The sequence below is a fragment of the Macrotis lagotis genome, chromosome X (genome assembly GCF_037893015.1).
Source record: "Macrotis lagotis isolate mMagLag1 chromosome X, bilby.v1.9.chrom.fasta, whole genome shotgun sequence".
Classification (NCBI taxonomy): domain Eukaryota; kingdom Metazoa; phylum Chordata; class Mammalia; order Peramelemorphia; family Peramelidae; genus Macrotis; species Macrotis lagotis.
The window spans coordinates 81,629,260-81,646,064 of record NC_133666.1 but is presented as its reverse complement, the minus strand read 5'-3'; the positions used below and the strand labels follow the sequence as shown (position 1 = coordinate 81,646,064).

The window sequence follows — 16,805 nt, the reverse complement described above, 5'->3', positions numbered from 1 at the left end:
CGCATTCCCACGCTCACGCTTTCCTGTCTGCCCTCTGACGTCACCGGAGCTGGAGGTGGAAGCGCTGTGCTGGTTGGTGGCAGGACGGAGGGAGGGCGGGGCCTGACCCGCCGACTTCCTATTTCCGCCTTGTGGATGCTAGGCTGAAGGGAGGGATTTGGGAGGGAGACTATCGAGTCCGAGCTGACCACTCTTGCGGCTACAGGATAGAGGCGTGCAGGTGAGGCTCGGGCGGGTCCAGCCCGTCCCGCAGTGCGGCCGGGAGCTTTGGGGTGGAGGGGCGCCAGGGGTAAGGGCACTCTGTTGAGGCTGCCCGTCTACGGCAAGAGGGCCGCCACCTGCGAGGCCGGGTAGCCTCGCCGGGGGCCCCTGCCCCCGGACAGGAAGCTGAAGACGGGAGGGGGGGCAGAGGGAGTCCCCTGTGTTAGGGCGGGTAGGAAGACGGAGCAGCGCCCTTGCAAAAGAATGGGGGCAGGGTGCCTGGAAGGCCGTCGAGAACACGGGCTGCTGCCGGCGGAGTCGGAACCCCACGGGCCCCAGGTAGCGGGCTTCGGCCGCCGCCCTAACATTGACACTTCTCCTGCTCTTTCGCGTAGGGCCTGAGCAAAAACGGTCATGAGGCACGATTCCGGAAGGCGGGAGCAAAGGCTTTCTGCTGCATGGTCACAGAGCCCTGATCAAGTTCCACCAGACGGTGGAGTAGGGTTACAGCTTAGTAGCGGAAGTGCCCCTTCCACATTCCTCCTTGCAGGGGCTCAGCTCATGTAGTCCAAGGCGTACATTTCACTCAGGTTTGCAAACTGATTTGCAAAACTTTCAATCACTGTATAAATATAAGCTTCCATTGTAATCATTAATGATTTATTGTTGGATTATGCAGCTCAAAAAAAAAAAACCTAGTTTACGTAATTTAGCTAGAGTCACCTTGTCCCTGTTCTAGCAATCAAATCAGCTTTACTGCTTCTCCCCCTGGAAGTCAATCAGGTTTGACTTCACCTGGCATCTCAAAATCATACTTGAGCATCTGAACTTAAGGGACATAGGGTAGTCCTGGAAATTTGGCAATTTATGTCTTTGGGGCTTTTAAGACCATTCTCTGAAGACTTCATTTATTTTTAGGTACTAAGAGGTCTCTGGTTCTTTAAAAGTTATTGACAGATTCTCCCAGCCTTGTTCTTGGCTCAGTTCACTAGTTTTAATTCCTGTTTGAAAAAAGTAGTAAGATTTTGAAAGCTGAGGAGAAGGAACTGGACAAGGTATACATCAGCACCATCTCTTCCAGAATTTGTTGCTGATTGCTCAGCTCCCCCCACCCCTTTCTCATCGCCCTTTCTCATGTTTCTTCAAATCTTTCCAGACATTTCAAAGATTGGACTATTCTGCCTCCAGGTCAAAACTACCTAGTGACTAACAATGAGTCTTCAGTGGACTGCTGTTGCTACCTTCCTCTATGGAGAAGTTTTTGCTGTGCTGCTGCTCTGCATTCCTTTCATTTCTCCCCAAAGGTATGGCCTATCAAGTAATCAACTTCAAGACTCTAGGTGCCCTGACAACAAATTGTGCAATGTGGGTATAAGTTTGGTGGTTAATCAGTAGGACCTTAGGAATCAGGCCAGGCTGAAACAAGTAGAGTTTGTTGGGAATAGACTAGCTTGCTTCCTTAGCGGAATGATTCTGAGCATTCCTGGACAACAGTGTGCCATTCTTCATTAATGGAAGCAGCCATCTCTATGGCACTTGAACTGCTATTAACATTTTATAAAAAAATATTTCATCAGGCAGCTAGGTGCCACAGTGGATACAGCACTAGCCCTAGATTCAGGAGTACCTGAATTCAAACCGGGTCTCAAACACTTAATAATTACCTAGCTATGTAGCCTTGATCTAGCCACTTAACTCCATTGCTTTCCAAAAATAAAAATTAAAAAAAAATTTTAAAAAACCCATTTCATCTAGATGAAATTCTACCAGGTTTTCTTCCCTTCCCCCATTGCTCTTTCACTTTTGGATGTCTGCTGTGTAGCCAGATTCCTAGTGTAACATGTATAGTATGGAGGTGAATGTGGGAGGTTGGGGATCCTTATGCAACCAATGCTTCTAAGTTGATCCTTCTTTTTTTTAAATTTTTTTAAGTTGATCCTTCTTAAGTTATATCTCTTACCTAACATTTCTCTCCCAAATTGTTAGTCCATTGGAATTAAGCAATTGTCTGTCCAAGTGCACAGACTCCTCAAACTGGAAAGTTAAGAAAGTAACTGTAAAGAATGGGATAACAAGATAAAGCCAACCCTTTCATACACTAACTGGGACTAAGAGGGACTCTAAGGGGACTTTGAATACTTCCAGTTTTTATTTTTTTCTCTTTAGATGGCAGAAGATCTTTAAGTCCCGCCTGGTACAGCTGGTGGTGAGCTATGGCAACACCTTCTTTGTGGTTCTCATTGTTATCTTGGTGCTGCTTCTCATTGGTAAGTGACAAAGATGTCATTGTGGGTAGTACCCCAGATAGGAACCTCTCCCAATTCCATTTCTTCAGTTTGTCTAGTCTTCCAGATTCTACACACATCCCAGGCATCTGTCCTCCGATATCCTTCATAAACAGGGATGGCCCTAGTGATCCCTGTATTCTTTGAATGGTTTCCAGGTTGCTTTGCTTTCTCCTTAATAGTAAGTTCTAACCACTGCTCCAACAGATCTAGACCCTAGTCATGGGCAAATTTCTACTTAAAGCAGGGATGGGGAACCTTTTTTCTGCCAAGGGCTATTTGAATATTTAAAGTATCATTTGAGTCTAAATTTGGTCAAACATTTAATTAATTTACTCCTAAAAAATTGCTAGATGTATTGAATTTCTAGTCCCATCCAAGGTTGCTTTGACAACACTACATCTGCATGCTGAAGGTTCCCCACCCCTGCCTTAAAGTAATCAGTATGGGTAGAGGATTTGAACCAGCTAGGCCCATAAAAGTTGCAAACATAAATGAAGTCCATTTTTTTTTTAATCTTTGAAGAGCCTATGACAGAAAAAAAGTAAAAAAAAAAGGAACTTTCCTCATAAAAAATCAAGAAAAGCAATGGATGAGAGTACAAAAAACATTGGACTTGGGAAATAGTGTTGTAACAGGGGCTAGAATCTACATCTCTTTAACCCACTCTGGGATTTCAGATAAGTCACACCCAATCCTGGAGTAAAGAAAATGCCACTGCTCCCAGAGCTTTAATGACTTCTCTAACCAATCTCTTATGACCCCTTTAGCTCAAACAGGGAAGAACTCTAGCTTATAACTGTATTATGCCCCCACTCTCCTTGTCTACCTAAGGTTTGGCAGCTTAATTCACAACACTCAAGGGGATGTGTCCAGGCAAGATTGCTTCTTAGCAAGACTGGTGTAACACACCAGTTTTCAAGCATATATAATGCCAGCTTCTTATGTACCATATCCATGGCTACATATGACATGTTCACCTAGAAAAAGTTTTAAAACAGAGTACTCTCAGGGCAGCTAGGTGGCACAGTGGATAAAGCACAGGCCCTGGAGTCAGGAGTACCTGGATTCAAAACCAGTCTTAGACACTTAATAATTACCTAGCTGTGTGGCCTTGGGCAAGCCACTTAACCCCACTTGCCTTGCAAAAAACAAACAAACAAACAAAAAACCCTGTACTCTCACTACCAGTTCTTTGAGCCAGATAGTGACAAAAGAGTATCTCTTTGTTGTCCTTGGGTCATTTTGAGGCCAATGTTTTTTTGGAGGGGAGCATGAGGGTGGTTTCAAGGACTCTTTACTCAATTCAGATCTCCATTTCAATCCAGATGGCCACATGTGCTCTACTTTCTTGACTCCAAGTGTTTTAGTTAGTGAGCTGGAAATTTGACATTGAACTAGAAATTCAGAAGTACATGAAACAGACATAGGATACAGTCTCCTTTCTAGGACTTGTTGGGGACTTGACAGTTCTGGGATAATTGATTCCCAGCTCTACTATAATTCTATTTTGATTGGATAGCTACGGATAGTTTACTCATCTTTCTTGTGTCTTTGTTGTCCCCTTCCCTTGCCGTTTTTCAGTAATTACAGTTGAATCCTAAGTTATTTTTGGTCATACAGAAACCTGAGTTCTGTAAAATGAATGGAGAAGAAAATAGTAAATCATCATTACAGTATCTTTGTTAAGAAAACCCCAAATGGGTTCACAAAGAGTAGTACACAACTGAAATGACTGAATAATAAAATACTACTATTTATTTTTACTTTTCATTTTCATTCCACTCTTTTAGTTTTTGCAAGGCAAATGGGGTTAAGTGGCTTGCCCAAGGCCACACAGCTAGGTAATTATTATTAAGTGTCTGAGGCCATATTTGAACTCAGGTTACTCCTGACTTCAGGGCTAGTACTCTGTTCACTGCGCCACCTAGCTGCCCCTCTGTTGATATTTTTCACAAATTGAATTAGGCTCCTTAGGCAAGAGGATAGTGGTAGGAGAACATAAGAGAAAGAAGTCCATTTGGTAGAGGATGACTCATAAAAATTCTTTGACTATTGGACTTCGTTTTGGGACTCTCATCCTAGAATGTAGGCATTACACGCGTTTCTCCAAAGTAACTCTGGAGATTGAGACAGAGATGACCAAGTATGGGAACTGTGTTATAAAGGACAGTTAAGTACTCTAGATTTAATATGGAAGGTATGATTTCTAAGAGCTGGTTCTCTCTCTGCCTTCTAAACTGGTACTTACAAATGGCTGGACACTGCAGGGTTTGTTGATATGGCCCTACTATCAGCTTGCAACTTTAGTCCAAAGGGATTTGGACAAATGAAAGGCATGGGTAGAGGGCTGATCCTGGGATCAAGAAGACCTGGGTTTGAAGCCTGCCTTCTTAAGCTAGTGACTAAGAAAGGTCTAGAGACCAAAGGAAAAAAATGAAAATTGTATACATTCTGTAACATATCAACATGAATCAACTACACAACTGAAAAGTATGTGAATTTGGATTGATCATCAAAAAAAAGCCCTTGGGAGGAGGAAAATTTTTAAGCAATGTGTTTTTGATAGATGACCTTCGTTTTTTCATTTTTCAAAATTTTGAGTTCCAAATTTTCAATCTGTCTCACTCCTCCCTTACTCATTGACAAGGAAAGCAATATGATCATCAATTATACATGTGAAGTCATTCAGAACATATTTCCATGTTAGCCATATTACCTAAAAACAAGAAAAAAAACTATTTCAGTCTGTACCTAGAGTCCATCAGTTCTCAGAAGGTAGTGATTTTCATCCTGGGTCTTTTGGAACTGGATGACTCTCATTTTTCAAGTCATACTCTAATGAGGTCCTTCTTCATCCTTAGGCAGACATCTTCCCTGTCTTCTCTCATGACCCACTGTCACTTCCTCAGACATGTAGTTCTAAAAACATGGCTGATTTAGTTTAAGGCAGGGCTTTTCCAGGTAGGACTTGGGAAGAGGAAATCCCTACTTTTATTATCATCCTGGTCCTCATCCACATCTAAAACATGTTTCTGATAGAGTAGGCTTACCATCCTTAGGTTGAGGTGGAAGTGAGGGAGAAGGGAGTTAGACAAATGTAACATTTCCCAAGTCTTTCAGTAGGGGACATAAGAGGGTGTGTTTCTGGGCTAATTTTTCCAGAAGATTTATATATCAAAAAGAGGCTCACTAAGATGAGTTTTGATGAGAAGACATTGGAACAGCAAACAAACGTCATGGCATAACACTGCAGCCTCAACTCACTGGGGTGTGGTTGAGCCCTTCCTTTCGTACTCCCCAACAGATGCTGTGCGGGAGACCAGGAAGTACGATGATGTGACAGAGAAGGTGAACCTGCAGAATAACCCAGGGGCCATGGAACACTTCCACATGAAGTTGTTCCGTGCTCAGAGAAACCTCTACATCGCTGGCTTCTCTCTGCTGCTGTCTTTGTGAGTCCTCAGTACTTAGGAGGGTGGGAGCACAGAGGGGGAGGCCTGGAGTAACTTATATGATATGATTCCTTTCTGTATCATGTCACCAAAATCTGCTAAGGGTGGGGGGAATGGAGGAAAGAAGCTAAGAGACTTGGTCTCTTGTTTGGAAACTCTGTCTTCAGACTGAGGCTGTTTCTGGGATGGTAGTCCAGTCCTTCAGAGTCCTCTTTCTTTCGGAGTCCAAATCAGGTCCTGTGATTAGACAATAATGGATCTGTGTCTATGTCTCCCAAAGAATGAAGGACTTGGACTAGATGGTGTTAAAAGTTCCTTCTCAGGGTGGCTAGGTGGTGTAGTGGATAAAGCACTGGCCTTGGAGTCAGGAGTACCTGGGTTCAAATATGGTCTCTGACACTTAATAATTACCTAGCTGTGTGGCCTCGGGCAAGCCACTTAACCCCGTTTGCCTTGCTAAAACCTAAAAAAAAAAAAGTTCCTTCTCGATCTAAGAGTGTGATTCTGTTTCTCATGAAGAGTGAGTGCTTGGACCCAGTTATAAGGTACTGCTCCAAATGTACTGAGTCTCATTTGTTTTCAGGAAGGAATAGAGATAATCCCTGCTCTGAGGGAGCCACAAAATTGACTTGAATATGAATAGAAACATAGAAATAAGTATCCACAATAGTTTTAAGTAGGTATGTAAATATTTGTGTTGGGGGGGGGGGGTGACGACTAGGTGGTGCAGTGGATAGAGCACCAGCCCTGGAGTCAGGAGTACCTGAGTTCAAATCCGTCCTCAGACACTTAATAATTACCTAGCTGTGTGGCCTTGGGCAAGCCACTTAATCCCACTGCCTTGTAAAAAAAAAACAAAAACCCTAAAAAAAGTTTGTGTTGGGGTGGCCTGAGTAGAATGACTAAGTTGTGTAGGATTGGTTTGGGAAATAAGAGAATTAACAGAGGTCTTGACATCTGTAGCAAGCAGTCGATGTGGAGGCAAATCATTTGCTCCAGGAGTTTTCAGGGTGATCTAAGAACTCCAGATGTACTGGGAAATAGTAACCCTAATGTAAAAATATAATGGAGTATGAAAACGGAGGGAACTCAGTGATAAGCAGGGATTGTGAGATGAATGGACCTCAGGTCTTTTTTTTTTTTTTATTACAGCCTTCTCCACATAACTGCCAAATGAATACTTCTGAAGCAGTTCTGAAGCCCATGCAAACTGCTCTCTTGGACTTGGAAAAGCATACACTGCTTTGGGCTGTCTTGCCAGGCTTCTTTTAAACTATTCCTTTGTATACTGTAGGGTTTAGCCAAATAAGCCCAAATTTGCTTTTTCCTATATATGACATTTCATCTTCTATCATCTTGCCTTTGCTTAGGCTGACATGCTTACCTGAAACATACATCCTCTTCACCTCTGATTTATCAGATCCCTGACTTCTTCATTCACATTCTAATTTCTCTGTAGAAATGATCGTTTTTGCTTGCATATATTTTGATATTTTTCTATTTATGTGTCCTCCCTCCCCTAAGCTACTTGAAGTTTTGTTTTTGTCTTTGAATCTTCAGTGCTTGCCATGTAGTAGGCTCTTGAAGTGTTAGTTGATTGAATAGCTAGGATGAAGAAATTGTCTAGGAAGAAGCTGTAGGGTAGAGAAAAGAAACTGAAACCAAAGTCAAGAGTCATGGAGTAGAAGAATGGTACAATGGGGAGGTGAAGAAATAAACTAAAACTAGGCAAGATTTTCCCATAGAGCTAGGATTTGGACCCTATCAGGAAAAAGATACACATAGTGCTCCCTGGAGTAAGGGAGAGGCTTCACAGGCACTACCAAGTGGGAAGAATCACATCACTGACACTAGTGAGAAGAGCTCTCCCTGTGAGTTCCCTGCAGGTGACTGTGGACCTGATATAGCATAGCCAGTAGGAAATCAGACTCTCATCTTGGTACATGTATCCAGGATGTGTCAGAGTGTCTGCAGAGATTTACCCTACTTGCTGGCCTACTGCCCATTTCCAGTGATTTATGTGAGAATAAATAATTCAACTGAAAGAAAGCTGAAAGGATCTCCAGAAATGAAGAACTTCTGGGCAGGAAATCAAAGAACTTTTAGGGATTGAGAAAGGAGGGAGACACAGGCATATAAGTGATGCTTTCATCTCATTTCTTTTAAAAGTGGTGACTTTGGGGGTGGCTAAGTGGCGCAGTGGATAAAGCATCGGCCCTGGAGTGAGGAGTACCTGGGTTCAGATCCAGTCTCAGAAACTTAATAATTACCTAGCTATGTGGCCTTGGGCAAGCCACTTAACCCCAATTGCCTTGCAAAAACCTAAAAAAAAAAAAGTGGTGACTTTATAAGTGAGAGGGTGATAAAGTAAATAAGTGACTAGATATTTAGATGCTATCAGTAGGATTTATCATGCAAAACTATGGTTTAATAGGGACAGGGTACTTTTCACATGGACTTGGCAGGCTTCTTTGGAGACTTGCTGATTTGATCAAGAATATTAACGTCAGGGGCAGCTAGGTGGCAAAGTGGATAAAGCACCGGCCTTGGAGTCAGGAGTACCTGGGTTCAAATCCGGTCTCAGACACTTAATAATTACCTAGCTGTGGCCTTGGGCAAGCCACTTAACCCCATTTGCCGTGCAAAAATTAAAAAAAAATTAAAAAAAAGAATATTAACATCAGGGTTCTTTTTCCCCCTTCATTTTTTTAGTTTATATGCTATACTTGGATGTTATGAAGACATGACTTCAATAGAAGGAATATAACTGGGAGTTCAGGAATGACACATATCTGAATTATTGTTCATGGGGAACAAAGTGAGCTTGGTCTTTGGACAAGATGACAGAAACTGAACCTACAACAATAGCAGGGAAGGGGTGGTAGAAAACGGGATCTAGCTAGACTTCCACATCAAGGGATAACTTGGCAAATGTCATAGGAGCAGGGACCAAGATACTCCATCAAACAGCATCTGGGAAAGGACAAAAGGGGAGACAAATCAGTGGCAGGGTATTCAAGGCAGTAAATATTTATTAAGCACATACTGTATGCAAGATACTATACTAAGTGCCAGAGATTCAAAAGAGGCAAAAGACACTCCCTGCTCTCAAGGAGCTTATAATCTAATGACAAAAACCTGAAGGACTGTTCCATTAGACAGAGCTCTTGACCTTAAGACTTGGGTTCAAATCCTGCCTCTCATAACTTGGCACATCTGTAAGCATGATCAAGCCATTTCCTTAAACCTCAAGATTTTAATCTGTAAAATGGGACTAATGATACTCTACTTTCTATTTCATAGTGTTGTGGGTCCAAATGATGTGCTATAGAAAGGTAAATTATTTTTCAGAGGTCAAATCTAGGCTGCAGTAGGTAGAAGACATGAGAAGATGGATTTCAGTTTGAAAATTCCTATTATTTAAAAAACCCAAAATTTCAGTGAGTTGTGAGGTAGCAAGTTTGCCACGCTTTCAGAAGTTAGAGTAGCAGCTCTTTGGTAACCACTTGAGTTGAGGAAGAAATGTGAGGCTCTGGAGAGGGATGGAAGGGTAGGGGGAGTCAGAACTAGGGTTCATTTGGCCTTAGGAGGCTGCCTTCAGCTATTTCTTTCCCCACCCCTTACCCAGCCATGCTGGCTTCTGTAGCACTCATGCCACTCAGTTATCACTATTTGCCACTCATTTGGCACTATGTGTAAAATCCTGGAAGAGGCATAAGAGATCCTCTAGTGTGACCTACTCCACAGGGGAATCCTGGGCAGCATCCTGACAGGTGGTCATCTTGCTTCTGCATTAACACTTCTAATGACAGTGAGCTTACAGAAATGGCAGCATGAAAGTAGCTTTCCAGATTTGCTGGACAGAAATTGAATAAGCATATCTTCTCAGCTATGTTGATGTTGAGCTTCACAGTCCAGGACCCTATGGGGTGCTAGGAGAGAATGACCATGTTGATAGCTCAACCTGCTTTTCACTTTTCTTTTGTTTTTTTGAACAAAGGAAATCAACTATATCAAAATATTTAAAAACAAGTCCCCACTGGGTAAAATGCAGATCATGTGCTATTAAGAACCCCTCCCTCAAAAAAAAAAGAACCCGGCACAACCTAGTTTCAGTCTTTTTTAGCCTTTGACTCTTCTCTTTGGATGCTAAAAGCTCCAATCAAATTAAACTCTTTCCCCCTGATGTATTGCACCCTTTCCTCTTTACTGTGTATCTGCTTAAGTCTTTCCTTTTGCCAAAGTCTCATCTCAGTCTCTGTACCCCATGATTATCCTTCAAGCTTCAGCTCAACTCTTTGAGAAATCTTTTCTAATCACCATAGTCATGAGAGAAAAGCCATACTTTTCCATCTTGGCCCCAAAGATATAATCTGAAATTTTGTCATCAGTACATCTTGGCCAAACTACACTTTGGTATTCTTCAATAGTATTTCAAAACTTAGGTCATCATTCTAGTAATAATATTGAAAAAAGAAAATGTAGGTTAGTTTGACCTTCCTAAATTATTCTGATTGTGATCAGCAATATATTTTTTCCAATTGTCCACTACTATCCATTTAATTATACTAGAATTCTGCTCTGAATCAAAATTAAGCTCAACTGTTGATAGTTTCCAAATTCACCTGTTTGTTTCCCACCCCCTACCATGTATTCATTTTCTGTCACCGCTCCAGTCTTATGTGAGTTTATAAAGATCAGGCAACCAGTATCCCACCAATGGTATTCAAGTCTATCAAGAGGCCTGACAATATATTGCAAGATATTGTTCCAGTTATCCAGTTCCCAGCTTGTATATTCCCAGCATCACTAAGAAGCTATAGGACTAAAAACCATGATTGGAGTAGAATATCTACTGAGAACCTCTTAGAGTAACTGAGGATTTTCATCTTCTAGCAAATGGATTTTAAATTGGCAACACCTTTTAAGTACTTGGGTTAAGTGCCAAGAAAAAAAAATCAGACTAGGGCAGATGTCAGTGTGCCTTGGGTGATACACTAAGGAGAGTTATTGGCTAGATTCATAGATCCTGTCTTTGTCTTTGGGATTACCTACTTTTGAATTGCTTCACCTTTTGTTGCCTAGCAAACTTTCATAGCTTTGCCTACTTTCTAACTAATCTAGAGAATAATCTATAAATGGCCCAAATATGTTTCCCTAACTAGGCTAAAAATAGTGATATCATCTCTTGGTAAAGCTGCCAAGGACTCTTAGTAGCTATGGGATAGCCTTTTAGTTTGTTTTACCTTCCTCTAATACAAATAGAATCTTAATGTCTACCTTACTTGAGTAACAGAACTGCTGAAGACCAAGTGCTTTCACAAGTGAAGTTATTCCCAGTTCTAAGGTCTTATTAACCTCTCAGTAAGTGACAATTTTCACTCCAAATGGAGGAATCCTGATGAGGGGTGAGCTTCCATATCTTTTTTTCTTAATGTATTTTTAAAAAATTTTTTCCAATTACATGTAAAGATAGTTTTTGTAAGATTTTGAGCTCCAAATTTTTCTCCCTTCTTCCTCCCCAATACAGCAAGCAGTCTGATATAGATTATACACGTACAGTCATGTTAAATATATTTCCACATTAGTCATGTTATGAAAGGAGAATCAAAAGGGAAAAAAACAAAAAGTGAAAATTGCTTTGATATGCATTCAGACGCCATAATTATTTTTTTTTTAGTTTTTGCAAGGCAGTGGGGTTAAGTGGCTTGCCCAAGGCCACACAGCTGGGTAATTATTATGTGTCTGAGGTCGGATTTGAACCCAGATACTCCTGACTCCAAGCCAGTGCTCTATCCACCGTGCCACCTAGCCGCCCCCTAGACGCCATAATTCTTTCTTTGGATGTGGTTAACATTTTCTTTTTTTTTCCTCTTTTTTCTTTTCCTTAAAGATTTTATTTACTTTGAGTTTTACAGTTTTTCCCCTAAGCTTACTTCCCTCCCCCCACCTCCCACAGAAGGCAATTTGCCAGTCTTTACATTGTTTCCATGGTATACATTGATCCAAATTGAATGTGATGAGAGAAAAATCATATCCTTAAGGAAGAAACATAAAGTATAAGAGATAACAAGATCAGACAATAATATCAGTTTTTTTTTTCCTAAATTAAAGTTAATAGTCCTTGGTCTTTGTTCAAACTCCACAGTTCTTTCTCTGGATACAGATGGTATTCTCCATTACAGACAGCCACAAATTGTCCCTGATTGTTGCACTGATAGAATGAGCAAGTCCATCAAGGTTGATCATCACCCCCATGTTGCTGTTAGGGTAGGGTGTACAATGTTTTTCTGGTTCTGCTCATCTCACTCAGCATCAGTTCATGCAAATTCCTCCAGGATTCCCTGAATTCCCATCCCTCTTGGTTTCTAATAGAACAGTATTGTTCCATGACATACATATACCACAGTTTGTTAAGCCATTCCCCAAGGACATTTACTTGATTTCCAATTCTTTGCCACCACAAACAAGTACAAGTGTTTGTACAAGTGATGATTTTACCCTTTTTCATCATCTCTTCAGGGTATAGACCCAGTAATGGTATTGCTGGATCAAAGGGTATGCACATTTTTGTTGCCCTTTGCGCAAAATCCCAGTTTCTCTCCAGAAAGGTTGGATGAGTTCATAGCTCCACCAACAATGTATTAGTGTCCCAGATTTCCCACATTCCTTCCAACACTGATCATTGTCCTTTCTGGTCATATTGGCCAGTCTGAGAGGTGGTAACTCAGATGCTTTAATTTGCATTTCTCTAATAATAATAATAATAATAATAATAATAATAATAATAATAATAATAAATTTGGGGCAATTTTTCATATGACTGGATCACTTTTATCTCCAAATCTGTAAATTGATTTTGCATATCCTTTGACCATTTGTCAATTGGGGAATGGCTTTTTTTTTTTAAATTTGACTCAGTTCTCTGTATATTTTAGAAATGAGTCCTTTGTCAGAAATACTAGTTGTAAGGATTGTTTCCCAGTTTACTACATTCCTTTTGATCTTGGTTACAGTGGTTTTGTCTGTGCAAAAGCTTTTTAATTTAATGTAATCAAAATCATCTAGTTTGTTTTTAGTGATATTCTCTATCTCTTCCTTAGTCACAAACTGCTTCCCTTTCCATAGATTGGACAGGTAAACCTTGATCTTCTAGTTTGCTTATAATATCTTTTTTTCTGTCTAAATCCTGTATCCATTTGGATCTTATCTTGGTATAGGGTGTGATGTGTTGGTCTGATCTAAGTTTCTTCCATATTCACTTCCAATTTTCCCAGCAGTTTTTATCAAAGAGAGCTGGACTCTTTGGGTTTATCAAACAGTAGATTGCTATAATCATTTCCTTGACTTTTGATTTCTCCATATAAATTTACTTACAACTGTTTCTAACTCATTAATGCAATTTTTGGAATTTTGATTGGCAGGGCACTAAACAAGTAGTTTAATTTTGGTAGAATTGTCATTTTTATTATATTAGCTCCACCTATCCATGAGTAGATGTTTGCCCAGTTATATATTACTTTATTTCTTTATTTTAGGTTTTTGCAAGGCAAAAACTTGCCCAAGGCCACAACCTAGGTACTCCTGACTCCAAGGCCAGTGCTTTATCCACTACCCACTAAGCTACCTAGCCGCCCCTACCCAATTATTTAAATCTGGTTTTATTTGCATGAGAAGTGTTTTGTAATTGTTTTCAAAAAGTTTGAGTCTGCCTTGGCAAATAGACTCCTGGGTATTTTATATTGTGTGGGGTTACTTTGAATAAGATTTCTCTTTCTAGCTCTTCCTGCTGTATCTTGCTAGTCATATATAGAAAAGTTGAGGATTTATTGAGGGTTTGTTTTACATCCTGAAACTTTGCTAAAGTTGCTAAATGTTTACAGTAGTTCTTTGTATGATTTCTTGGGATTCTCTAGCTATATCATGTCATCTGCAAAGAGTGAGAGTTTTCTCTCTTCCTTCCCAATTCTACTTCCTTCAGTTTCTTTTTCTTCTCTTATTGCTGAAGCTAACATTTCTAATTACAATATTGAATAGTAGTGGTGATAATGGGCATCCTTGTTTTACCCCTGATCTTATTGGGAAGGCCTCTAGCCTCTCCCCATTGAATATAATGCTTGTGGATGTTTTCAGATAGATACTGCTAATTATTCTAAGGAACAGTCCATTCATTCCTACACTCTCTAGTGTTTTTAGTAGGAATGGGTGCTGTATTTTGTCAAAAGCTTTTTCAGCATCTATTGATATGATCATAAAATTTCTGATAGGTTTTTTGTTGATATAATTAATTATACTAACAGTTTTCCTAATATTGAAACAACCCTGCATTCCTGGGATAAATCCTACTTGGTCATAATGTATTATCCTAGTGATAACTTACTGTAATCATTTTGCTAAGATTTTATTTAAGATTTTTGCATTTATATTCATCAGGCAGATAAGTCGGTGATTTTCTTTCTGTTTTAACTCTTCCTGGTTTAGGTATCAGCACCATATTGGTGTCATAGAAAGAGACAGAGTTCCCTCTTTCCCTATTTTGGGGAGGGGGGGTTGCAAGGCAGTGAGGTTAAGTGGCTTGCCCAAGGCTACACAGCTAGGTAATTGTTAAGTGTCTGAGGTCGGATTTGGACCCAGGTACTCCTGACTCCAAGGCTAGTGCTCTATCCACTGCGCCACCTAGCGGCCCCTCTTTTTCCCTATTTTTCCAAAGAGTTTATATAGAATTGGAACCAGTTGTTCCTTAAATGTTTGGTAGAATTCACTTGTGAATCTGTCAGGCCCTGGAGATTTTTTCTTAGGGTGTTCAGTGATGGCTTGTTAAATTTCTTTTTCTGAGATAGGGTTGTTTAGTTATTTAATCTCTTCATTTAACTTGGGCAACTTATATTTTTGTAAATATTCATCCATTTCACTTTGATTGTCAAATGAAGTTGGACATAGAGTTGGACAAAGTAATTCCGAATTATTACTTTAATTTCCTCCTCATTGGTGGTGAGTTCACCTTTTTCATTTATGATACTAGCAATTTAGTTTTCTTCTTTTTTTTTTAATGAAATTGACCAGAGGTTTATCAATTTTATTTTTTTTCTTAAAATCAATTCTTGGTTTTATTATTAATTCAATAGTTTTTTGCTTAGGATTTTATTAATTTCTCCTTCAATTTCTAAATTTTTATTTAATTGGGGGTTTTTAATTTGTGCTTTTCCTAATTTTTTTATTTGCGTATTTAGTTCATTGATTTCCTCCTCTTCCTCTAATTTATTCATGTAAGCATTTAAAGATATAATATAAGGGGTGGCTAGGTGGCATAGTGGATAAAGCACCAGCCCTGGAGTCAGGAGTACTTGGGTTCAAATCCGGTTTCCGACACTTAATAATTACCTAACTCTATGGCCTTGGGCAAGCCACTTAACCCCATTTGCCTTGCAAAAAAAAATAATAAAATAAAGATATAATATATATCCTGACAGCCTCTTTGAGTGAATCCCATAAGTTTTGCTGTGTTGTTTTATTGTCATTGTCTAGGATAAAATATTTAAGTCTTTCTGCAATGTTTTTGTTTGATCTGCCCAGTCTTTAAAATGAGGTTATTCAGTATCCAATTAGTCTGTGTCTCCCTGGCCTAATATTGCATATGATTTTTATTGCATTGTGATTTGAAAAAGATGTATTCACTATTTCTGCCTTTCTGCAATTGATTATTAGATTTTTGTGCCCTAGTACAGGGTCAAATTTTGTGTGCCATGTACTGCAGAAAAAAAAGGTATATTCCTTTCTATCCTCATTCATTTTCCTCCATAAGGCTATCATATCTAGGTTTTCTAGCAATCTATTTACCTCCTTAACTTCTTTCATGTTTATTTTATGATTTGATTTATCTAAATCTGAAAGTGGGAGGTTGAGGTCTTCCATTAGTAGAGTTTTGCTGTCTTTATCTTCCTGTAGTTCTTTTCAGCTTCGCTTACATATTCAGTATTGAAATCACTTTATTGCCTATGGTACCTTTTAGGAGGATATAGTTTCCTTCCTTATCTCTTTTAATGCTATCTATTTTTGCAGATGCTTTGTCTGAGGTAAGGATTGCTACCCCTTCTTTTTTTCACTTCAGCTGAAGCAAAATATATTCTCCAACCTTTTACCTTTATTCTATATGTATCTCTCTGCTTTAAATGAGTATCGTGTAAGCAGCATATTGTAGGATTCTGGTTTTTAATGCACTCTGCTATTTACTTGGGTTTTAAGGGAATGTTTATCCCATTCACATTCAAAGTTATAATTACTAACTCTTTATTGCCCTCCTTGCTATCTTCCCTCGGTTTGTATTTTTCCCCTTTTCTCCCCCTTTATCTGTATTCCCTAGTATTTTGTTTCTGAATACTACCACCTTCAGTGTGTTTTCACTCCTATATCCATCCCCTTTCCCTTTTTCCCTCTTCCCTTCCTTCTGTTAGTTCCTTTTTTCTCCCTCTCCCTGTCTCAGTCCCCCCTCCCCTTTTCCCCTTTTAATACTTGAAAGGTAAGATGTTTTTTAAATTAACTGAGTGTGTAAATTAACTTTAAGCCAAGTCTGATGAGAGGAAGATTCAGGTGTTTCTCATCTCCTCCCTTCTTCCGCTCTATTACTATAGGTCTTTTGTACCTCTTAATGTAATGAGAATTCAATGGGATTTCTGTTAAGAGGTTTGTTTCACATTATTTATAGGGGAAGGTAAGGAAACTTTAGAACTGTGCCTGTCTTCTCTCTGCCATCTTGGCTGGAAGTTGAGGAGTCACCTGGGGTTAGTATTTTCTATCATAAATCTTTTGGAATAGTCTTGGATCATTGTATTGCTGAAAAGGGCAGTGTCAGTGAAAGTTGATCATC

At 39.7% G+C, this 16,805-nt stretch overlaps 1 protein-coding gene across 2 annotated transcripts in view; it reads left to right on the top strand.

Annotated features, from left to right (window-relative positions):
• Positions 1 to 112: 112 nt before the first annotated feature.
• Positions 113 to 16,805, top strand: part of BCAP31 (B cell receptor associated protein 31) — a 39,378-nt gene continuing 22,685 nt past the window's right edge. Inside the window, exons 1-4 of one of the 2 annotated variants that reach the window (XM_074207226.1) lie at positions 113 to 220; positions 1,358 to 1,505; positions 2,368 to 2,468; positions 5,794 to 5,941. In XM_074207226.1, the coding sequence (XP_074063327.1) occupies positions 1,414 to 1,505; positions 2,368 to 2,468; positions 5,794 to 5,941 (341 nt within the window). In that variant the 5' untranslated portion in view covers positions 113 to 220; positions 1,358 to 1,413. The remainder of the gene's footprint in view (positions 221 to 1,357; positions 1,506 to 2,367; positions 2,469 to 5,793; positions 5,942 to 16,805) is intronic. The other variant, XM_074207227.1, reaches the window with a different exon arrangement.